The sequence below is a fragment of the Mus caroli genome, chromosome 7 (genome assembly GCF_900094665.2).
Source record: "Mus caroli chromosome 7, CAROLI_EIJ_v1.1, whole genome shotgun sequence".
NCBI lineage: Eukaryota > Metazoa > Chordata > Mammalia > Rodentia > Muridae > Mus > Mus caroli.
This window is the reverse complement of record NC_034576.1, coordinates 146,236,617-146,261,431: the sequence shown is the minus strand read 5'-3', so window position 1 is coordinate 146,261,431 and position 24,815 is coordinate 146,236,617. Positions and strand designations below refer to the sequence as shown.

General features: G+C 49.5%; 1 protein-coding gene across 1 annotated transcript in view; it reads right to left on the bottom strand.

Moving 5' to 3' along the window:
- The window catches only part of Shank2 (SH3 and multiple ankyrin repeat domains 2), a 449,788-nt gene that overhangs the window by 320,804 nt on the left and 104,169 nt on the right, over positions 1-24,815 (bottom strand). The window contains exons 9-10 of the mRNA XM_029479123.1: positions 22,803-22,919; positions 12,689-12,766 (exon numbers count right to left, since the gene is read on the bottom strand). Coding sequence (XP_029334983.1) covers positions 12,689-12,766; positions 22,803-22,919 — 195 coding nt within the window. The remainder of the gene's footprint in view (positions 1-12,688; positions 12,767-22,802; positions 22,920-24,815) is intronic.

Sequence of the window (24,815 nt, the reverse complement as noted above, 5' to 3'; positions counted from 1 at the left end):
CAAAAAAAAAAAAAACCAAAAAACTGGTGTCCATGCTCAACTGGGTACACTCGATGCCTGTGTGGTGGCCAGAGACTGTGTCTGCAAAACAGTATGAAGACACCTGGGCATGAACTTGCTCACGACATTCCCAAAGATGTGCCTCAATGAGAGTGTGTATTAATCCAATGAAGTCAACAATGTCACACTGCAATACAGAAAGCAAGCAGGCCCTAGCTGACTATGGAATTTCCAAGCCACACCTGCTGTGTGTGGCCACTGTGGCTCGGATGCCAAAGGCCACAGCAATGGCTACTCTGGACAAGTGATGGCCACTTTAGGCACAGAGGAAATCTCTTAATAACAGCCACCAGGAGGCAGTCCTGTCTATGTGCTTGGACTCCTAGGGTCTCCTTCTCTTCCCCACTGACTGCCTGCATTCTGCACCTCTGCAGAAAAGCTACAGCCAACTCGGAGACATCACTACCAAGTGCATGAAGCCATTGGAAGTATGGAGATATCTGTTACCATGCAAGTCTGTGCAGACTAATGCAAGTGGTGTCAGTCACTGATTATTATAAAAACACACTGCCTCGGCGTCATTCTAGCTACAACCCCCACCTCCCAAGTGTTAGTGGTACGGGCTACACCACCACCCCAGCTTCAGCTGTTTCCTTGCTGTGATGGTTACTCTTCATTTCAACTTGACTGGATTTGGAATCACTTAGTTAGGAGACACACCTCTGAGTATGCCTGTGAGGATATTTCCAGAAATGTTGAGCTGAGTGGGAAAGACTCTCCCTCAACTTGGATGGCATCCTCCAACAGGAGGCACCAGGAAGTCCTAATATCACGAGGTCTAAGGAAAAGGCAGGTGCCCCATGCCTCTCTCTTCTCTTCACTCTCCTTCCCTTTCCTCTCTTTCCCTCCCCTCCCTTCCCTTCCTCTCCTTTTCTTTTCCTCTTCTCTTCTTTCTTTTCTGGATTTGTCTATCACTGCCGTTGCTGCCGCAGCCACCAACCTCTGCTGAAAGAGAAGGTGTCTCAATGGCAAAGACATGTTACCAAGGAAAGGCACAACTCTGAAAGGCCACCTTGCCCCTAAGCTGATGGCAGGAGTCTGCCTTCCTGGCTCTTCTCGCCAGTGAGGTCTGCTGCTTTCCAAGGGCTTACCTGTTACTCGAATGCCTGTTTTTGTTTTGTTTTGATTGGTCTGAGATAGGGTCCCAGGTGGCCCAGGCTGGCCCCTAACTCTCTTTATATGAGAAGACAGCCTTGAACTCCTGATCCTCCTACCTTTGCCTCCTGACTCTGGGGGTTGCAGGCATGTGAGAGCATACCCAGTTTGTGCTATGGAATCCCGGGCAAGCATGAGCCACATCCCAACCCCAGGCAATGTTCCTTGCATGGATTCTTGTTATCAACAACCCCGTTATGTTTGTTACATTTCTGGAGTGAAAAATCACCCTTATAATGTTTTACAAAAAGAATGAAAAACACCATCCACTTCACGCCTGCATCATCCCTGGCAGTCCAAAATTAGCATAACAAATGTTCTGAAGGAACTCCTAAAAGAGACTCTGAGCAGTCTTCAACAGCAATCTCCACAAGCCCTTCCCCATGGCTCTGCATCTTCCCCTGGCAATGGGTGGAGAGACATCTTATTCAACCCAAACTGGGGTGTTCTTGGAAGAGGTATTGTTGTGCAGATGTCTCCCTGGAAACATCTGCTCTTCCCTTGGCAGGGACTGGCTCTACAGATCCTAAAGCCATCCATCAGAGGTCTGGAAGTACCAGTCTGTGTCACCCCTTACTTGAGCTGCAGGAAGTATCAACTTCCAGACCCACTGCTTTTATCTTGACACACACCCCCACCTTACCCTGGCTCCTCTGTTGTGATTCCTCTCTGTCAAAGCAAAGGAGCTATGGGGTCTTCAGGACTGACAGTAACACCTGGCAGGCCCCTCAGAGAAGTCATCCAGGCCTCAGGAGACCAATGTGACCAACATTCCATACAACTCCTAGGAATCCAGGGGTCTGCTTCACACCGACCTGAACCATGCCTCCTAGTTAGTCCTCAGAACAGCAGCCCCTGATCAGGGGGCAGGGGCGGGCTCAGGAGAAACTGTCTCTACACATACAGTAAAGACCATGGTAGAGGCAGCTAAGAGGCAGCCGGGCCCTGAAGATCCTTAGGGGTGTATCACCAGGGGCCAGGGGCCTCCTTGCAATGCTTCCAGTCCTTGCAGTTCCACTCCAGTGAAAAGCACGGACCAAAACTGTTGCCTTGAAATCAAGTCATCTCCAGAGCTTAGATGCCAACTTACTATTTTCCACTCGTGTAGCCAACAAACACACATAGTCTGTGCCAGGTCCGAGCTGAGGAGCCAACTATACTTCACAGATGAATAATTGGATTCACCCTGAATGACGCCTTCCCAGAAAGCAGTTGGATTGTGTGTCAATCCCTATAAAATTGGGGGCAGAAGGAGTTGTTATGGGTGCTCTTTAACTTTGAAGGAACAATTTCTGTGCCCGTGTAGGTATATGTACATGTTCCTAATTGTAGGGGTGTAGGGGTGTGTGTGTGTGCATTCATGTGTGTGTGTGTGTGTGTGTGTGTGTGTGCATTCATGTGTGTGTATGTGTAGGCCAGAGGACAACTTTGTTGTTCCTTAGGAGCCATAGAGCTTGCTTTTGAGACAGGGTCTTGCCCTGCATCTTAGATCTTTTTCCATCCTTGAGGCAACTCATGAAAGGAAGGGTTTATTTTGGTTTATGGATCTTGACGGAGTGGCACGGCAGAAAGCAGCAAGCATGGTGGCAGGGGCGGGAAGCCGAGAGCTCACATCTTTAACTGTAAGCCTGAAGCAGGGAGAATGAACTTGAAGGCTCCAAACCCTCAAAGCCTACTCCTAAGGATGTGCAAGGCTGCTCCTCCTAAACTTCCCCCAACAGCACTACCAACTGGGAACCAAGTGTTCCAAGCCTGAGCTGTTTGGGGAGACATTTCCCATTCAAACTACCACATCCAGGGACGTGGGCCTCACTGATTAGGCAAGGCTGGCTGGCCAGGAAGTGACAGGGCTCCTTCTGTTTCTACCTCCCTAGCACTGGGATTCTAACGTATGAGCCACCACTCCTGGCGTCTCATGTCGGTGCTGAGGCTCAAATGCAGGTCCTCATGCTTGAGGCAAGTACTGTATTAACTGAGCCATCTCCTCACCTTGGAAACTTGATCTGTGACAGTCTTGCCAGCCTGGAACTGGCTATATAGACTAGACTGACCTCAAACATACACAACCTCCTGCCTCTGCCTCTGCCCCTGCCCCTGCCCCTGCCTCCTGAAGGCTGGGATAACAAGTGTGTACCCTGCTCCTGGTAGGAGTTCTCCCATGGTGCTAACTTGTATTGTCAGCTGCTGCTCATGTTCTGTGAAGAGCTTCAAATAAAACACAGAGTTATTTGAAGGTATTGGTCACAGATGTCCTGAGATTCATATCCTCTAGGGACTATCTTTTGTCTCTGAAGCCAGAAGGGAACAGACCCCTCCTAATCCCAGTGTTGCTATCTCTCACTAATTGAGATCAATTTGTCCTTATTAATGTCATGGCTGGCTGAGATTTCTCTCTCTTGAATAAATACCATTTCTTAAATACCAAACCTCTGAGGCATATTCTCAAAATGTTAATAAAAATGGGGAAGACACACAGGCTAAGACCATCTCATGCACTATTGAACACCTATGTGTGTATGCTTGTGTGGGGGTGCAGATGTGTAGGGTACATGTACATGTGTGCACATAGACCTTAGAGACAATGTCTTTCCTCAGGTGCCAGGCATTCATATTTTTATGTGTGCCTGTTTCCGTGTGTGTGTGTGTGTGTGTGTGTGTGTGTGCGCGCGCGCGTGTGTGTGTAGTATGTGTGCAGGAGCTGCAGAGTTCAAAAGAGAACATCTGATCTGATCTCCTAAAGCTGGAGTTGTTGGGAGCTATTAAGACAACTCTTGATCTCTAAATTGGGCCTCTCCCCCCACCCCCCGAGAAGAAAAAGGGGTCAAAAGCGGGCCAGCGACACATGGATTTTGAGAACAACCATGGGATGTTCTAGCCCTAAGTCCTGACCACACCCTGATACCACCAAGTTCCTGCTTCCCCCCCTCCCCCCCCTGTAGCTGCCAAAAGAAAGAATTTCTATTGCCCCCCCCTCCCATAAGTACTTCTCCTTTTGCTTGTATTGCCCTACCCCTCCCACTGATAAGTATCTGTACTTCCCCTTTTGCTTGTGCATTTAAGCCTTGGGCCTTTCTCAATACATTTGGGACTTTGATGCATTCCAGAATGGTTTCCGTGTCGTTATTCGCACAAGGCCCACGTCTCTCTCTACCCCCCATTTGGTTCTTAGGAGGAGGTCCCCTCGAGACCCTCGAATAACTGGACCTGCTGGACGGGTCATGGAGTCACAGACAGTTGTGAGCTGCTGTGTGGATGCTGGGAACTGAACCCAGATCCTCTGCCAAGGGCAGCTGGTGTTCTTAATCAGTGAGCCATCTCTCTGCCCCAACCCTCTTTTTAAAGGCCTCTCATGGCCTGGAACTCACTAAGTATGTTAAGCTGGCAAAACATCGAGCCCTAGGAATCTTCCTGCCTCTGCCTCCCCAGTGTTTGGATTACAAATGCAGGCCACCCCACCCCCAGTTTTTTTATCAAATAGTGGAGACAAGAGCAACTGAGACAGCAATGGCGGTGGCACATGGCCCTGCACAGGATGAATTATATGCTTTCTAAACCTTCATCAACGCTGGAATTGTGTACGAACTGCATTCTCTCTCAGAAGACGCTGCCACCGTTCCTTGCTGTCTTGGGATTTCCTGATTGGCATGACCTTTCCTGCAGGGTCATTGTCAGTTGTGGCTCTCCTCTAGGAAGACTTGGATCCATAGCCCCAGCATCTCTCCTTCCACCGAAGCCCTGCTCCAGGCATTGTTGCTCACCATCCCGGGCACACCAAGACTCCTCCCAGAGGGTTCTAGGTCTAACAGAGTGACTGACCGGATCCATGCTGTGTGTGTCTGCAGAAGTGGGAGTAATAGCCATGGACCTGTGGCCGCTCTCTGCACTCCCAGGAAGGCTAGCAATGGTGAAGGGTGCACATGAAAATCTATTAAAAGAACCAGTGCCACATCCTCCACATGACCCCTAAAGCCTCCCTCACTCCACAGAGATCCCAGTGAGTGGTCTTGCATGAAAAGTCTTCCCAAGACGAACCCTAGAAGGGGCGCAAATGGACAGCTGTGCTAGCATCGGGTTCAGAATACCTTATTGGTGCATACAACCTGCTCTGGACAAAGCAAGCAGAGGAACTGGCTGCTCACTGCAAGTGTCACTGCCTACTACAGTCCCAAGAGTATCTGGTTCTTGGGGACATGCGCTAACCGAGAGCTACGCCTGTGCAAAGACTCAAGGTGTCTCTTTGGTGCTTACTGCTTGTCAACTTGACAAAGTCTAGAATAATCACATGGAGAGAGACCTCAGCACATCTGTCAGGAAGTTTCTAGATCTGGTTAATGGAGGCGAGAAGGCCCACCCTACCTGTGGGCAGCGCCTTCCCAGGGGTTTTACTCACCACCAGTGAGTAAAAAGGAGAAAGTGATACTAGCAAGCACTCTGCTTCCTGGCTGGATGCCACACGACCAGTTCTGGGTGCGGTGGTTGGTGCTGTGAACCTGCAGCACTCACTGTGGTGCACAGCACACCCCTGCCAGTCTGTAAGTCATGCAGGAGCATTCTGCAAAGTATGAGAAGCAGGGAAGGAGGAGGAGGAGGCTGAGATTCACTGAGTGTCCTCTGTGGACCACAAGGGGAGCCAAGGGCTGGTTACTCTGGTGTGACCCGGGACCTCTGCATGTTTAACCTTCATAAGCAATATCCCAGGTCAGCCTGTGAGGCAGGAATGAAATGGAGACCCAAGTGCCACATTGTGTCTCCCACAGGCCCCTGTGCCTCTGGAGAGAGACTGAAGCTCTCTGGTTGTGGAACACTCTGGTTGTAGTAGAGATGGAGTGTTCAGCATCCCTATGACAGTCAAATTGTGCAGTATCTCAGAATCCTGGGCACATATCTGATATCTGAGTGAGAGCCCTATTCTAACATCTCCTACTATGGGGGTATATTAATGATTTTTCTCAATGTTGGGACAAAATAATTCACAAAAGCTACTAAAGACCAGAGAGATGGCTCGGTGAATGAAGGTGCCCACCACCAAGACGGATGTCCACCACCCTGGGGACACACACAGTGGAAGGAGTCCTATGATTTTGTCCTCTGACCTCCACCCCACACCCATGTATACACACACAAATAAGTATATATATATATATATATATATATATATATATATATATATGCAAGATGAGGGAAGGCTTAACTTAGGCTCACAACTCAAGGGTACCATTCACTATGGTGGGCATCTGGTCATGTGACACCCATAGTGGGAAGCAGAGAGATGAATGCTCATACTCAGCTCACATTCTCTTCATTATTCAGCCCTGAATGCCAGCCTGTGAGACGGTGCTGCCCTCTTTCAGGATCTTCCTTCTCCAGTTGAACCTCTCTAGAGAGGCTGAGGAGAAGGCTCAGTGGGTGAAGAACCTATTGTGCATGCCTGAGTCCCCACCACCACCCATGTAAAAAGCCAGGCACAGGGCAGGGATGCACACATTTAATCACAGTGCTGGGTAGTGGAGATGGACAGTCTCTCTGAGGCTCCCTAGTCAGCCAGGCTCCCCATATCTGTGAGCACCAGATTTAGTGAGAACTTGTGTTGAGAAATAAGTTGAGAGACTACAAATAGAGAACTGACTCTAACTTCTGCCTCCTTACGTACAGTGCTCTGTAGGCACCCATTCACACACACACACACACACACACACACACACACACACACACACCAAAAATAAATTTAAAAAACAAGAAAAAAAAACCCTCTTGAAATGCCCCTTAGACACACCCAGAGGTGTTTCCTAGCAGATCCTAAATCCTACCAAGGTAAGAATCTAGACCAACCAGGACTCTCATCAATTGCATTTTACAAGCTCCTCCTCTTGTACACCTGGTACCAAGGTGCTCTATGCTCGCACCGCCCCCTAGTGCTACGCATGAAAAACTACATGAAGTTGTCACCAGGCAGTTCTTTGCCCAGTAACTCTCTGCCCAGTTCCCTTTGCTGAGGATCCAGGTCTTGGTCTAGACCCCAAGATCACAGAGATAGAGGACACAGCTGTGCGTCAGATGAAGAGGCTGAGTCGAGGACTATTTATAACCCCCAAAATGTGCATAGCAAGCTGTAGGCTCCTGCAGAGGTAAGTCTGAAGGGAGACAGGAATTTCTTTGGCCAGCTGAGAGTGGAGTCTCACTTGGCTGCAGAGTTCCTGCCTCCCTCAGCGCTCAAGCAGTCACCTGACTTGAAGAGTTCTTATTCCTAGAGATAGTGGTACCAGGGAGAGTGATTGAAGCTCGTTGATAAACAGGGGCTTAGCTGTGAGGATGTCTGAGCCATGCCCAGGGAACTGGGCAGAAGAAGCTGGTGGCCCACTCTGATGTATCAGGTCCAGGAGAAATGTGGCTAGGGGCTAGGCTTGCTGTTGTCATTTGGGTTGGGGCTGATGTAGGTAACACTATAGCATGGACAGCACATGGCGACTCTGAGACCCCGGAAACCTGGAGAGGCTGAGGTGTTCCTCTCAGGGTACAAGAGGACTGTGGACTGAGAGCCCCGAGGACTGTGCAGAGCCTGAGGACTGTGCAGGAGCCCCGGCCTTCTGGAATGCTGGGGAAGGGCTGAGGAACAGCAGAGGTGACTGGGCCAGAGAGGTGGCAGCCCAGACCCCTGGGAAGATCCTAAAGTTCTCTGCTCTTCAGCAATGCAGACAAGATTATGTGCCAGTGGGAAGAGGAAACATGAGAGATTATTTTTCAAAACCCCAAATCAAATTTTGACTTTCATTCCTGTCACACATCCAGGGAGCTGGTTGAAATAAGTCAATCTTCCACACCAGTTATAAGCCACCCATTCCTGTCCCACGCGCCATGCCTGTGTTGACCACGTTTCATACGTGGCTTTTGCCCAAGTGTACAGAAAAAGTGGCTGGTGGTCCTCCTTGGCTATGTCTGGTTAAACATAACTTAGGAAGACATGGGCTTCGCTCATTTGTCACAGTCACGAATAAGTGTGTCCAGCTTTGGTTAATCACCATGGGGTGTTACCCACATCTGCTATAGCTGGGCAGATGGTCCCCTGTAAGTAGATTGAGCAGGCATCCCTCCAGGGAGTAGTGGCCATATTTTAACATCTGCCTGCTTGCCTACAGTTACTGCTGGGTTCTGACAGGTGTTGGCTGGACAGTATAAGCTCCTCCAGTGCAAACCCACAGACAAGTTCCTTCTGTCCGGTGTCACTCGTGATAGATCACCTCCATCCTCGCTGCTCCTAAGTCCATCTGGTTTCCCTGCTGTTGGGTCTTCCCTAGCTCAGGGTTTCCCTGCGTAACAATCTAGTCCCTCATTGTGGGCAGTGGCCTGCAGCAGCCCCAGGTGTGGTCCTTGTGAGGATGTGTGCTAATCACATACTGGATAGCTCCTATGTACAAGTAGGAAGGATGCCAGCCTTCCCTGCTGTTCCCAAAGGGTCTGACCCCTGACTCTCCTCTGAAACTGAGGTTTCCCTGCAAGCCTTTAGGACACCATCTTTATGAGCTCTGGGCCCTTACAGAATGTGTCTCTAACTGGTGTTCTGAAGACCCTTCCAGCTGCGGGCCTCATGCCCTTCCTCTTGGCTACTGTCCTGAGAGGTCTCTGCATGTTTCTTCTTCCTCTGGAAATCTACATTCAGACCCTAAACCCAGTTAGTCCTCAGTCAGCATTGCACTGATCTTGACCTCCCTCCAGTTGCTGTTGTCTCTTTGCTACAATTCCCCTGGAGAGCCTTGAATGCCACCTCTCATGGAAGCCATACGCATTCCTGACACACTAGGGATCATGACATCAGATCATGATGACATGATGATCATGTGTCATCTGGTTATGACAATTTGGAAGGTCCCTTCTATGTCCCAAGTTGTCTCTGTTCTCACCCAGCATCTTTGCTTCTGCTATCCAGCCTTCTAACCTTCTGCCTTCCCCAATGGGCTATCCTCAGCTATCTGTCCCTATTTTCAGTGTGAAATATTAATATGCAAACAGGAAACTGTATATGGTGTCAACTATTTCTCAACATGGGACTGCCTCGGGTGCTCCTGCTGGGGTAGGATACTGCAGGTGGGTTCTATTTACATATACATATATACATATACATATTTACAGATTACATATAGGTTCCAGGGCATGGATGCGTTTGGTGTGCTTGGAAGAAGGCCTGAGTGGCTGAAGTGAGAGAGGAGGCAAAGAAAGTGGGGAGGGGGATACCTGTGAGTACAAATGTAGTGTCCTATGTGAGACCCTGATCAAGTTGCTGATCATGATTAAGCAGCACAGGTGCCAACTTCTAGAATGACTCCCAGATCCACCGAGCACTTGAGATACAAGGTAATGGGACTCGGAGCTGGAGTCTCACTTCCTAAAATTCTGCTTCCACTGTCTCGTGTCCCATACTCTGACAGCAGGGTGTTCGCTGTGTCTCAGAGCCCAGACAACTCATCTGTGGTCTAAGATGTCATCCATACTGCAGATCACATGGCATGGTGACTGGCTCTCACAATGAATGATTGATTTCCATCCAGAACCTTCTTCTGCTCTGCTGCCCATGCACACAGAATCAGACCCAAAGCCCTTGCAAGCCTTATGGACCCACTCATTTCCAATCACACGAGCTGGTCTCTGCACCCTCCCCAACTGGCCAGTCTTGCTGCTCCAAAAGCCCACCAGGCACATGTTGACCCCAGGGCCTTTGCACAAATCAGCCCCTACCTTCCTCTCTCCCTCCCTCCCTCCCTCTCTCCTGGCCTCTGCTCTGATGTCATGAAAGCCATCTGGGACACCAGCCTCCATTTCACTCTGCTTTCCCACCGTGCTTTGCTTCTCTTGTGTTTAGCAGACTTGACACAGTACAGCATGTGTCTGCTTATCTGCTGGCTACCTGTCTGCCTGATGTGCTGTTAGTGGGAGAGGGTATAGCCTGGCTGGGTCTCATCTCCCCTAACACCTGCAAGCAGCATCACCCGCAAGTGGCTGTCACTTGAAGCGTAGTGTGAATTGGCCTGGCCAAGATGGCAGATTCAACCTGGATTTCTTTCCATCATAAATATGTATCGTCTGCCAGTCACATTTTAGGTAGTTCGGGCTCCTGTCCTTCGTCTAGAAATACAACTCCAACCCCCCTGTTTCTATGGGAACGCAGAGCCCGAATCCCAAATAAGACTCACAGAAATTTGGAGAGCAGAGACTTAGAAATGAGCGGCTTCCCCAGCCACATGCCCTTGGCAGGGACAGCAGGCTGCCAGCCAGCAGGGCCGGCGATACTTTCCCTCCGACTGCCACAATCTTGCCTGACTCCAGACCCTGTGCTGTTGTGATTGATGTAAAGCAAGAAATACATATTTCAGGACTTGGGAGATGATGACTCTCATGTGAGAGTCCTAGTTTGATCTACAGATCCCACTTTTTAAAAAGCTGGGGTGGGATGGCATGTGCCTGCAAGCCCAGCACTAAGGGGTAGACAGGAGCCCAGACTAATTTACAGGTTCAAGATCAAGTGAGAGACCCTGTCTCAAAAATACAAGGCAGATAATATGTACTGAATCTGCACATGAACATGTATATATACACACACACACCACCACCACATCACATATCTCATATTTGGCCTTTACCTCCATTCATAGAACAGAGCTCTTAACACCTCTTGGGTTTCTTTCATATGATAATGAGACAGACCAACTTAGTTCATGGTCTCCCTCAAGGCTGAGGCTGGTGTAGGGACATAAGTCCAAAACCCCAGATCAGGGCTGGGGTTTTCAGCCTTCCTCCTCAGGGCTGGAGGCTAGACTGATCACAATTACCAGTGATATAGTCAACTATGCTGGGGCTACATCTGAGATGACCAGAAGGGGAACCCTGAGCCATAGCTCCTAGTGGAGACTGGCTAATCAGAATCCTGGCTGGCTAGCTTTACACATAGTAACTCCCAGAGAACAGCCACACATGGGCATGTGTGTGTCCAGGCTCAGTCCCTGTGGACTTTGCCAAAGCTAGCTTATATCATGTGTGACACACCTGGGGAGACTACAGTGGGGTGTCTCAGAACCCTGCTTATGACACCCCACAAAGAGAAAGGCCCCTAGAGAAGACAAGCCAACCCTACTCTTTTTGTTGTTGTTGTTGGGTTTTTTGTTTGTTTGTTTGTTTGTGGGGTTTTTTTTTGTTTGTTTGTTTTTCAAGACAGGATTTAGCCCTGGCTTTCCTGGAACTCACTCTGTAGACCACGCTGGCCTCAAACTCACAAATTCACCTGCCTCTGCTTCCCAAGTGCTGGGATTAAAGGTGTGCACCACCATGACCGGCCAACTGTACTCTTAAAACAATTATACATGATACCAATAGCAACAAGGCCCCACTGAACCCCTTAAGCAGGAAGGACATTCCAAAACCCTAGAGAAAGGGGGCCTAGAATGGCCTAGAGGACTTTATACATTTTCCACCAAACCACAGCTTCTAGAACCATGATATCACCCAGTGCCTTGTGGTGTCATCACTGACTGGTCCCTCAACGGAGCAGTAGCTTTAGAACAGGTTGAATGCAGAGATTACAGAGTTCCTGGTCACCAACAAAGGGCTCTACCTTCTAATCCTATATATCAATATAGCAAGAAAACCCTTTCATCTGTCTTCCTACACTGCTCAACCTGGGAACCTGGCTTGGAGCCTCACATGAAACCCACCACAGTGGGATACAATCAGGAGACGTGCCTTGTCAAGCTGACCACCAGATGTCACCCTCAACTGAAGAGGTCAAGATGACAGTCATGCCCCATGTGCGCCCTTTGTATGAACTGCTTAGGAGAGAGGACTCCATTCAGGCAGAAAGGGGATGAGTGGCTGCTAGGGTTGAGGGAGGGACTGAGAGTAATAGTTAGAGGGGACAGGACCTCCTTTTGGGGTGATGGGAGAGTTCTTAGCCAGAGAGTAGTAATGGCCAAACAACATTCTGAATGCCCTTAAAGTCACTAAATTGGTTTTATCAAATCTTTTTAAATGGTTAGGTTGTTAACTTCTGTGTCCTATGCATTTTCCCTAATTTATGAGCAATTATGAGCTGATTTACATGTTCCCAGAAGGTGGCAGGCCAAGGTCCGGTGGGGGTTGTTCTCCCGGACTCTGGGGTGGTGGAGAAGGAGGACACAGAGAGCAGCAAAGCCCCCTTCCCATCAAGTTTGCACTCTGAGATACAGTTTAGTCAGCACTTTCCAACAGCTGCAGAATTTGAAGTGGTCTTACCTCACTGCCCTTCTAGAACCTTCTCCAGAGATAAGTCTCTGCATTATTCATACTTTTTGGTCTAAAAGAAGCAGGCTAGGTGGATAGGCAAATGGAACCACCTTAGCTGTACCACAGGGATGCAGTGCAGCCTCCTCCCAGGAGGTACTGTGGCCGTAGTCACTGGCCCTGCACTGCCTCTAAACAATAGCCTGCCACGGTGCTGTCAGTGACTCTTTACCTGAAATGGTGTCTGGCTGTTGTAGTTTTTCAATTCCTTGTTTCCACCCCGAAACAGCAGCACTCTGGCACAGCTGTCCTGTAAATGGAAGAAGTCCACTTGTGAGATGGTGGCATGGGCTGTACCTCAAGACATGTGCTGCCAAGTTCAGGCTCATGGAAAGTCTGGGGCCTGTGCCTGAAAGGTTAAATGGGTGTGGCGCTTCCAGGGAGAGCAAAGACAGACAGAGGGATGGGGGAGTTGGTAAAGCTTTTGCCATGCAAGCATGAGGACCTGAGTATGGGCCCCAGATCCATGTAAAGATGTCAAGTGCCGGGACTGGAGACATGCCTCAAAGTTAAGAACAGGTGATGCTCCTGCAGAGGACCCACGATGGTTCCCAGAACCCACACGGCTGCTTAGAAACACCCATAGCTCCAGAAGATCTGACGCCCTCTTCTGGCCTCTATGGGTACTGCACTCACATGCATGCACATGCATGTGTGCACACAGAGATGTGTACACAATTGAAAAATAAGTAATCTTCTTTTTGTTGTTGTTGTTTTGGGTTTTTTTTTTTGTTTTTCGAGACAAGGTTTCTTCGTGTAGCTCTGGCTGTCCTGGAACTCATTCTGTAGACCAGGCTGGCCTCGAACTCAGAAATCTACCTTCCTCTGTCTCCCAAGTGTTGGGACTAAAGGCATGTACCACCACTGCCTGGCTCAAAAATAAGCAATCTTAACAACAACAGCAAACAAGTGAGCTGTGTGGTGGCACCTGTGTGCAATCTCAGCGCTAAGGCAGCAGATCCTTGGAGCCTGTCCAAATTACTAAGTTTCAGGACAGAGAGGATCTCTCTCTCTCTCTCTCTCTCTCTCTCTCTCTCTCTCTCTCTCTCACACACACACACACACACACACACACACACACACACACACAAAGAAAGAGAAGATAAATTCCGCTGAGGCTTCATCACCACAATGCTTTTGAAAACACCTTGGCAGAAGCTATAAAATTTTAAACCACACCTGCCCATGGCAAACCAGGCTACTCCTGACAATACAGATGTTCCACACACATCTATTAAACATGTGACAGGTGACTGGAGGCAAGTCACAGAAAGAAAGAGAAACTGTGGGAATTGTGTAAACATTCTGAGACAGGGTAAGGGTGTTCTAGAACATTCTGCAGTTGCAGGACCCACAAGGGTTTGCCTATAACTCCACAACTGCCTATAACCCTGGAGCTTTCCAGGGTCACAATGTTCTCTAAGTGTTCTGTAGAACTTTGGGCAGTTGCAGGACCCACAAGGCAAATGGACAAAGCAAACAAAAAGCAATCAAACAAACAAACAAACAAAAGATCCCAAAAATCTTCCTAGAAGCCGGGCGTGGTGGCGCACGCCTTTAATCCCAGCACTCGGGAGGCAGAGGCAGGCGGATTTCTGAGTTCGAGGCCAGCCTGGTCTACAAAGTGAGTTNTCTACAAAGTGAGTTCCAGGACAGCCAGGGCTATACAGAAAAACCCTGTCTCGAAAAACCAAAAAAAAAAAAAAAAAAAAAAAAAAAAAAAAAAATCTTCCTAGAAGGCAAAGGTCTGGCCAGCAGAGGAACCAGGTTTCATCACATTTCCAAAGTCCAGAGAAGGAAGGGGATCCAGGCAAATACATGGGTCCTTGCCCATAGCCCAGGGTTACATGTCTCAGCACTGGCAAAGTGAAGGAGGGCATTTCAGTGTCTATAATGAAAGGGAGCCTCTACCCCTGGCCATTTATCTGCCCTTAGCGCCAACAGAGACGTCTCACTGACCTTTGGAAGCTTCCTGGAGGATGGCGTGGACGAGTGGCTATCAACAAAAGGACAAAGGGTAGACCGTTGGGAGATGGCTCCGTGGGTAAGAATGCTTCCTGCTCTTGCAGAGGATCCAAGTTCAGTGCCCAGCACCCACTTCAGGACACTAATAACTGCCTATAACTCCAGCTCCAGGCACCCAATGCTTTCTTCTGACCTTCGCAGGTACCCACACATGTATGCACACACACATAAACAAAATAAAAAAGCTACACAAGACTGAGATTATGGTGTTGATATAGAAGGACTGACTGCAGTCGCATGGTCACTTAGTGTGTTCCTAGGTGACAGCATAGTTACCATTTGACCCTCACGAACTGAACTTAGCAAACTATGATGCCTACCACATCCCTAGGTGAGGAGTTGCTTGGTGGAGTTGCTTGGTCCTTGCTGAGCAAAGCTTCACTGTGTGGTGCACAGCTACCTGAGTAAATGGACCCTGTTAGGGTTCAGGTTGCTGAATTCTAGTTTGGAATAAATATTTGCATGATTAGTTTAAGCCAGTGTTTGTCATTGGACTGCAGCTGGTCAGGCCCCTTGCCAAGTCCTGCATATCTGCACTCAGGGATGCCCAGCAGGCAGGTGTGCAGCAAGGATAGAGGCTCAGTCTGTGATTACACCCTGCAGAGAAGCAGGTGTTTTCCCTCTGTACCCCAGATGCATTGACCATCAGGACCCTGGGAGCTGGGAGGAGGTCCTCCTGCAGCCACCAGAACTGAAAAGGGTATGCGCATGCTGATGCTCCCTTAACAGGAGCTGGGGGCTGTGAGGGTGTGTCAAGAGAAGGAGGATGAGGGCTGCGTGGATGAGAGGCCACAGAAGGGCTGCCCTGGCCTGACCCAGGGGCTCCCCAGGCATCCTGAGCCCAAGCCTCAGCCAGCCTCAACCTGCCCCATTGTGGCCCTGTCATCTACAACCTAAATCTTTAGGGCAATGAATGACACCAATCACAATACAGCTTGAGTGAAGGGAATGTTGGGGTGAGAGGAAAGGAAAAGAAAACTGTGTCAGCTCAGGCGAGGAAGCAGGTGGGCCCTACCTGGGAACAGCACACAGCAGCCAGAAGGACTCAGACAGGAAACCTGGCTCTAGGTTTCCCCAGGAATTGAACCTGGGTGGAGCTCTTTGCACCATACCCCCTCAGCTCCAAAAGCAACTCAGAGCCCCCTGTTTCCCAATCAAAACTCCAGACTCAGAGCCCCGTGGGGAATCCTGGGCAACCCCTCACTGGCTCCTGTAACCCCTCAAGAGTACCTACATTGTCACTGACATTTTCATAAAAGGCCAGGAATAAACCCTCCCCTGGTATTGTCATCCCCACTCATCCAGTGGGACGTGGGAAGGGGCTCAGAAAACCCTTCTACTCACCCGAAAGGGGCTGTTTTCAGAACCCATATGAACTACCCCCCAGAGCCCAACCCATTCTTGCAATGATGGCCAGGCTACAAAGGCAGAGTGCATTCTGACACAGCAGCTCGGGCCTGAGTGGGGACCTAACGTTCCAGTTGGGCAGATCAGTGGTCTGGTTAAGGAACAACCCCTATGGAGGAAGGGCCACCCCTAAGAAAGAAAGATCCCCCCTTCTATGAAGGAGGGAACACCCCAAGGAAGGAGAGACAACTCCTAGGAAGGAGGGATGACCTCTAAGAAAAGGAAAGCACTCCTAATGAGATGGGTTAATCTTGAGCCATGCTAAAGAGATGGGAGGAATAATTATCCCTTTAATGAGATACTGTACTTTTCCTTCCCAGAATTCCCTCTGCCTAGCACAGTCACTATGATCCTCCATGAGACTCTGTTGAGTCAGCTTGCCTTTGAAAGTCAGGCCTCAAAAAGACACGGCTTTCCCGTTTTCTTCTCTTTCTCTTTGTTTTGGACGCTTGCCAGAGCCTAAGTGGTTGGTTGGTTGGTTGGTTGGTTGGTTGGTTTGTTTTGCTCACTAGACTCTCTCACTCTTACCCTCTGCTCCCACCATGGAGCAGCCTGTCCTCCATGCATGGCTTTTCCCCTTCTCTCCTCCACTCTCCCTCAGGCAACTGCTGAGATTCACAGCTTGCCTGTTCTGGAGATTGTTTTCAGAACTCTAATAAAAGCTTCCATTTTTTTATTAATGAAACTTAGGACCTCAAGAGTGGAGCCCTGACTTCTCTGATTTCATAGGGCAACCCTGGCAGGATCCCCAAATTCTTGGTTAACAGTTCCAGTCAGTCAGCTACTTCAGAACTAAAGGGCCAGAGGTTTTGTGGCTTAATAATATGCAACATGTGTGTGCATATGTATGTATGCATAAGCACCTGTGTGCACACACCTGTGCAGGCATGTGTTTTTTTTTTAATTTATTTATTTATTATATGTGTGTACACTGTAGCTGTCTTCAGACACTCCAGAAGAGGGCATCAGATTTTTGTAACAGATGGTTGTGAGTCACCATGTGGTTGCTGGGATTTGAACTCAGGACCTTTGGAAGAGCAGTCGGTGCTCTTAACTGCTGAGCCATCTCACCAGCCCTGGCATGTGTTTTATACCTTGCTGCTCCATCTCACATGCCTGGCACAGCACCTTGATGGGGTGGCAAGAGATCCATACCACAAGAAGGAAGGGCAAGCATGTGGGAGAGCTGCTTGAACTGGATAAGAAGAAGAGAAATGAAGGGTTGGTGAGAAACGGGGCAATCTGCAGGAGGGTGAGGAAGTCCCCAAGGCATTAATGCAGAGCTTAGCCATTCCCCTGCACGCCCTTGGATGGCTCGAGTCTCAGTTGGCAGGCCTCCATCCTTTAAAAAAAAAAATCAATGGAGTATGAATACATAAGCAATTTGTATTCATCTTCTAAGGGCCATTTCCCTGCCAGTTTTTCTCTTGGTGCAAATTTTCAAAGACACTTAAAAAAATATGTCTTTTCCCTGAGGGGAGTCATTCTGAGGCCACTCTGCACTCAGCTATGGGCTATGTGCCTCTGGCTCCATGAGCTGTGGGCCCCACCATCCTGTCCACATTGCAAGTAAAGGGACAGACTGAGAAATCTCAGTCATCCATGCCTGTGGAGAGTTGGCTAGCCAATGGCCACGCCAGTCCCTGGGGACACAGAATTGAAGCATGGGGGTCACGGTCCCTGTGAACTTGGGACGGGTGGGAGTCGGGGGACAAGAAGCAGTCAGCTTAAGGTGGGCTGTTCTAAAGGTCCTTGTGTGGCCTTCAAAGGAGAACAGGGCCAATCAGATGGATATGAGGCAGCTGGTCAGTAGTCTGAGCCCTGGTATGACAAGAAGAGAAGCTGTGGTCGCAAGTTGGTGAGAAGGTCATCTAAATCCCAGCCTCTAACTCCAGAGAAAAGGATGCTTAGTTAGAGAGCAGGAAGGAGCATAGGGACTGGGTCTCCTAAGAGGCCACCAGGTGGAGACACCAGGTGAGCAGGTGTGACCACTGTGAGGCATCACCAGGATAACTCTACAACCTTTAATAGTGTGTCCCCCCCAAAAAGACCTGGGTAATTGAGACCACTTATCTCACATGCTGTAGGTCACCAGGCTTCTGTTTCACCTGTATCCCCTGAGTTCCATCCAGACCCCAAAGGTTGAGGGGAGTCTAACTTCATCACTTCTTAACCTGGATCTGCTGACCAGTATGATCCACATACCTGTCAGTGGTATCCGCAAGGTTCTCAGAGGAAAGACTGTATGGATGCCATCTACCTTAGTTAGCTTTCACTGTCAACTTGACACAGCCTAGAGTCAGCTGAGAAGGGAGTCACAGTTGAAAGACTGCCCAGATCAGATTGGTCTGTGGCAAAACCTGTGGGTGAGTGTCTTCATTGTTAATTAATATAGGAAGGATCAGCCCACCGTGGGCAGCACTATTCCCTAGGCAGGTGGTCCTGGGCTATAAGAAGGGTAGATAAGCATGAGCCTCAGTGAGCTAGCAAGCAGCATTCCTCCATAGTTTCTGTTTCAAGTTCCTGTCCTGACTTCCCTCAATGATGAACTGTGACCTGGAAGTGTAAGCCAAATAAACCCATCCCTCCCCAAGTTGCTTTTGGTCAAAGTGCTTTATTACAGTAACAGACAGAAGTACATTCTGAGAGACCCAGAGCCATAATGCCTATAGGGATGATGGCCTTCAGATGGCCCCAGGGAAGTGGACACATGCCCCATAAGAAACCAGCAAGGCACAGAGATACACATTGAAAACATTCCCATTCCAACACACAAGAGGCATATTACCAAAAGGTAATGTGTGCTTATGTGTGTGTGCACAGGCATGTGCATGCATGTGTGCGTGTGTCTGTGTGTGCACATGTGTACATGCATATGTATATTTTTACATGCATGCATGCATGCATATGTATGTGTCTGTATGTGCATGTGTATATGTATATATGTGTGTTTTCATGTGTATGTGCATGTGTGTGTGTGTACATGTGTGTTTATCTTCTAGACAAACCAGGCTGCTCTAGTAGCCTTTGATATTTAAGCTTCCTCTGATCTCTCATTACCCAGGGTGGTGCTTTCTCCCTCTGGAGCTCTTGGGAAGCCAGCATGAGGCAAGAGAGCCCAAAGATTAGAATCAATTTGCTGCTTACAATCAGAGTCCTAATTAGTTGATTGCATGAGAGGAAAGAGAATCTTCTGATCACAGTGTGTTTTATTAAAAGTGCCCTGATGAAATTGATAAAGCATGAATAGCATTCTACACACCTGGGGCTTCCAGATCTGAGGAGTAGCTCATTAAGGATGATCATTATCAGTTATATCACCACACCATCACCATCATCACCATCATTACTACCACCATTTTCTCTTTAATCATCATTCCCACCATCATCACTATATCATCATCAGCATCACTAACTTTACCATCAGCACCACCATCAACATTACCATCATCATTAACTTTACTATCACCATTATCATTATCATTCCCATTAACTTCACTATAATAGCTTCTTCATCACTATAATCACCATCACTACCATCACCTCATCAACAGCTACAGCATCACCAGCATCACCACCATAATCTCCATGAACATCATCATCTTCAACTATCTTCAACACCACCATTACAGCTTGGAGTTGCTGAGTCCTCACCCCATGCCAGGTATCACAGATGTTTGGTTTCTACTTCAGCCTCTTAGCAACCCTAGATCCAAAGTGCATTCGGGTCACCTAATTGCCCATCAGAGCCCAGTGGGTCAGGCCTCCTCATCACTATCCCATGTCCCTGAGGCCATGTCTCTCCTTGCCCTGAATCTTGCCCTTCTGAATTCTCTCCCTCCCTGGGGCACATCCTCTGCATACCCAGTATGACACCACTTCCTATGTAATGGTCTCTGTTATCAACAACCAAGCCTGTGAAGCCACACATATCTGAAGACAAAGAGCCATGGGCACAGATGCCAGCAAGGCAGTGATAAGGGGAGAAAAGACTGAGGACTCTCTATGTGCAGTGCCAAAGGCTGACTTATCCTTCACTCTTGAGACAGCTCCCATGAGGAAGCTATGCAAGACTGTGACGCTCAGAGCAGTGCTAAGGCAGCTTCACTCACACAATTCAGACACAGCTATGGGCTGAGACAAACTGAAGACCCCCTACCATCCAGGGGAGGACAGATTCAGGTACACTCACTGATATCCCAACTTGTCATGGTGTCAAGGGGCTGTGTGGTCAGTAACTCCAGAGCCTATAAACCAACACAGTACCCGGTGGAGGTGCCACAAGATTAGTCACCTTGGCTCAATTTGTCCTAGGCTGCAGAGAACAGGCATACTGTCTGAAGCTGGGTGGCAGTAGGTTGCCCTCATGAGGGGGCAACTTTGTGGAGTGGACAGCTCTCCCCACCCTTGCTCAGACTCATTGGCCTGTTGGATGGAAGTCACCCAGTCCTGGGGAGGCACAAATTTATAAATGAGGTGCGAGAAAAAGATAGTGTAGCCTTCTACTCCAAAGATGGCTAATAGCCTGCGGGCCAGATCACCCCCTTCCCCCAACCCCACCCCTCCTCCCTGTTTACTGAACAAATAACTTTCTTGCAGCATGGCCACTTTCCATGACCTGTCACTTCTGACCACTATACCATGGCTGCTCAGCTGACATGTGACCAGAGGGTCCAGGCAGTGACCAAAGCATCAAATGTTTACCAATGGGCCCTGTGATGTCAGCTATATCTATTCTAACTGACATTATATGGGGAGAAGGTTTTCCTGGGAGTTCTGGCCATCTGGGGATCCTCCTAGGGATGAAGACAGCTCTGGGGTATGTGGAGTAAACCCTGGCAGGTCCAGTCTCCTATATAGCCAAGAACAGAGGCTGCCTAATAAAACTCTGTGGCCTCCTTTTCAAAGACTATCATCATGCCCACAATTATTTTAAGTGACAGAAACTGTGATTTCCTATATTTTTGATGATTAAAATATGCTTGAAATATACTGAGTGAAATTAAGCCTTGTTTTCCCATAGCAGGCAATCATTACAAAGCAGATGTTGGTGCAGATGTTTTCCTAGCCCCAGCCAAGCCTCATGATGTGTTTTCTAAGGCAGCTGAGTATTCCCACACTTAACAAGGGTTCCCCCATTCCAGCTCCGGGTGGACCCCGGGGGCAACTGCACTGTGAATGTACTCTGCATGCAAGCCAGGATCCCTGCAAGACACTCCAGGTGAAACACCGATTCCATCAGCCTAACCATGAGCACGACACTCACAGATTCTACGGTCAGAAGGCTTGACTGGGTGTGGACCATGTGAGTGGGGCCTTGAAGGGTTTGTAGGAGTTCTCAAGAGTGAATGATCCAGGAAAGTTACTGGCTAGAAGTAGAGTGGACTTGGGGCCAGCCATCAGGGCCTGGGAACAAACTTGGATGTAAGCTAAGGCTTGAATTCTCATCTAGGGTCACTGTCAGTGGTGCGATGAGATTATTGCTCTGAGACTGGAAGAGAACTCAGTGTTCACTGAGACCACATCCCAGGCTCAGCAGAGCCTCACCACTGAGATCCCTCTGCCCTTCAAGAGGGAGAGTCTTTCCCCAGTCCCTCCCCTTGGCTGCCTGGGGTCATGTCCGTGTGTCATTAGCCCCAGACTTGAAGTTTCACCAAGTGAGAAGAGAAACAAGAAAACAGCGTCTTCAGTGGGGTTGCCCTGCCAACCTGACCTTGAGCACCAAGGACATTGGTGACTTTCCTGCTTGCTGAAGCTGGCCCTGAAGTCCACCCACATCCTTTGAGCAGCACTATGCTATACCCCACCCCCACCCCCACCCCGGGACATCCGTCTTTACTTCCCCTCCACATCCAGCTCAGCCTACTCATGGTCCAGGATCCAAGTCCCAGCTACTAAGGTGCCTCCCTTCCAGAGAGCAGGGACCATGTCCCCCAGCCTGTAGGGATTCCAGAACAACACTGCCCACCAGGGTCTGACAGGGAAGCTTGGGGGAGGGGTGTGGGCACCAGTGTGTCATGTACCTTGAGATCTGCTTAGGAGTTTGTCCCCATGGAGGCCAGAAGATAGCTGAGGCTAGACCCTGCATCTGCACACCCAGGGTCATGGCAACATGAAACCACAACAGCCAAAGGCAGAACAAGCCACACGTCCACCCAGGGGAAAGCAGGTAAGCAAAGGTGCCCGTCCCTCAGTGGTGTGGAAACAAACTTCAGAAGGCAGAGTGTCTGGCACTCGTTAGTACAGGTTAGACCATGAGAACATGATGCTGAGTGGAAGAAGCTTAGCATAGGTGGCTAAACTCCTGCAAAATCCTAGTCTTCAGAGATCCTTGAAGCAAAGAGCAGGATGGGGAACTAGGGGTTGTGGGGGTGGGGGGTCGGGAGCCAGTGTTTCCTGGGGAGACAGAGATTCAGTCTGGGAAGATGAACAATTCTGGAGGTGGGGAGTGGAGATGTCCATACAGCGTCGTGAATGTGCTGACTGTCAAAGCACTGTGTGCCCACGCGTTTATGAGAGTCACGTTTGTTATTCACATTTAACCACAAGTGGAAAGGAGAGGGGAGGGGTTACCCAAGTGCCAGGCTCTGGGACCAAGCAAAATTGCCACTCAGCCAGGGGAACAGGAGGTTCCAGCTTCTCCTGTGTCTTTTAGACAATGAGCAGCCTGGGTCATTGGCACTGTGCAGGGCTGACTGTAGATCTGGAATGTGACCTGGGGCTGCTCACAGCTTCACCAGCCTCTGGTTCTCAGTAAGGCAGCAGGTGAGGGTCACAGAGATACCCTGGCCAGTCTCTCCACCCAGTGTCCAATGTGCCCCAGGGTTAGGGTGAGGGATGGGCATGCCACTGACCTGATTGTAGAGGGCGCAGATATGCAGGGCTGTGTTCCCTGAGGCGTTCTGTGCGCTCATGTCTGCGCCATAGAAAAGCAGATGTTCCAGATGCTGGACATGGCCGTACCTGCAGGCCTGAGATAAGAGACTGAGTGAGACCTTGGTGCTCCTGCTGGTCAGTCGTGAGACAGAGACCCCAATGCCCCCTGCTGGCCAGTTCTGAGACAGAGACCCCAAGTGCTCTCTGCTGGCTAGATCCTAGACACAGAGGATGTATGAGACCTCAGCACCCCCTGCTGGCTAGGTCTGAGACAGAGACTCCAGCACCCCCTGCTGACTAGGTCTGAGACAGAGACTCCAGCACCCCCTGCTGGTTAGGTCTAAGACACAGAGACTTCATGAGACCCCAGCACCCCCTGCTGGCTAGGTCTGAGACACAGAGGCTGCATGAGACATCAGCTCCCCCTGCTGGCTAGATCTGAGACACAGAGGCTTCATGAGACCCCAGCTCCCCCTGCTGGCTAGGTCTGAGACACAGAGGCTGCATGAGACACCAGCACCCCCTGTTGCCTGGCCCTAAGACACAAAGACTAAATAAAACCCCAGCACCCTCTACTGGCTGGGCCTAAGACACAGATGTTGAGTGAGACTTGGTACCTAAGGTTGCCCAGGCAACAGGCCTATGCCCAGCATCCTACCACTCATTTAAAAGCATGACAGAGCTCTCAGAAGACTTCACCCTACCTAGCTTTGTAGACCTAGGACCACAGACATCACACACCAAGGACTGGCTAAGAGTGGAAACAGGGAACCCCTGACTAGTTGGGAACCTGTACTCTGCTCTTGGGCAAGGGGTCTGGAAGGGGCCCCAGGGTTCTTTCCACACAGAACCAAAAAGACACGTTGTTCAAAAGACAAATAGGTCTTTCCCTGATGTGGGTGCTGAACTCTGTGACATACCATTCAGGATACTCAGCTCTGTATTACTGGTCCATGCTCCCAGGTGGGATGCTATTATGTATGGGCAAGAAGATGCTCTGAGCCCTATACCTGTGTGTGCAAAGAGGCCTACACTTGTCCTTCCACATGCAAACCCAGCTTCCCACTGCATTAAATGAAATCCAACCTTCCACAGGAGGTGGGACCCAGGGTAAGACAGCTCCATCATGTGATCTGCTCCTTCCAGGTCCTTCTAGGGGTTGACACAGTGGCTATGTCCCAGGTAGTTTGAAAGCCAACACACTTGGACTGAGTCCCAGACCATCCATTAGCTTGGCCCTCACTTCCAAGCTTATGGATGTCCTTGTCATTAAGTGGAAGCACTGTTCCTCTCATGAGTTAAGAGGACAAGTACATCAAAGATGACATGACACTGGACCCTAAAAATAGGCACAGCACCCCATTCCAGTTCAAAGGGGGCAGGAAGGTCCCTGCACAGGTGACTGGGCACCTCCGCCAGGCAGTGACCTCACAGGAGGAGGCAGGTCTGCCACACCAAGGACAAAGAAAGAAAACTCTCCTGGATGATGACATTGGTCCTGGGTCAACGACTATGCCTCTGATCAGTGTGCAGAGGACACTTTACCTCAGCAGGGTCAATGAGAGTAAGAGTCACTTGCAAAGAGGGAGAAGTAGACTATGGTTGTTAAAAGCATCCAAGAAACATCCATTTATCGTGCCATGCCCCCGGTGATGCTCTCTCATTGTTGACTAGATGGCTCTGCCAGGAGATCCCGCTCTCCTACCTGCCTGCCTGCTGGCCCCACTTCACTTAAGCACCTGCTTCATTCTTGAGATTGCCTGCCCAGTTCCTGTTGGTTCAGATGACCCACATACACCTGATTCTGCAGAAGGACAGGCCACAGCTATGCAGCTGGCAGCTCCATCATTGCAGGCAAAGCTCAGGGAGGGTCCTTGGAGCCTACCTAGCAGATTCAGGGAGTCAAGGCCAGCATGGCTCAGGACTTCTGGAAAAGTAACATTCTTTACAGCTGCTGGGACTAGCACACCACGGGGAGGGGAGGGGAGGGA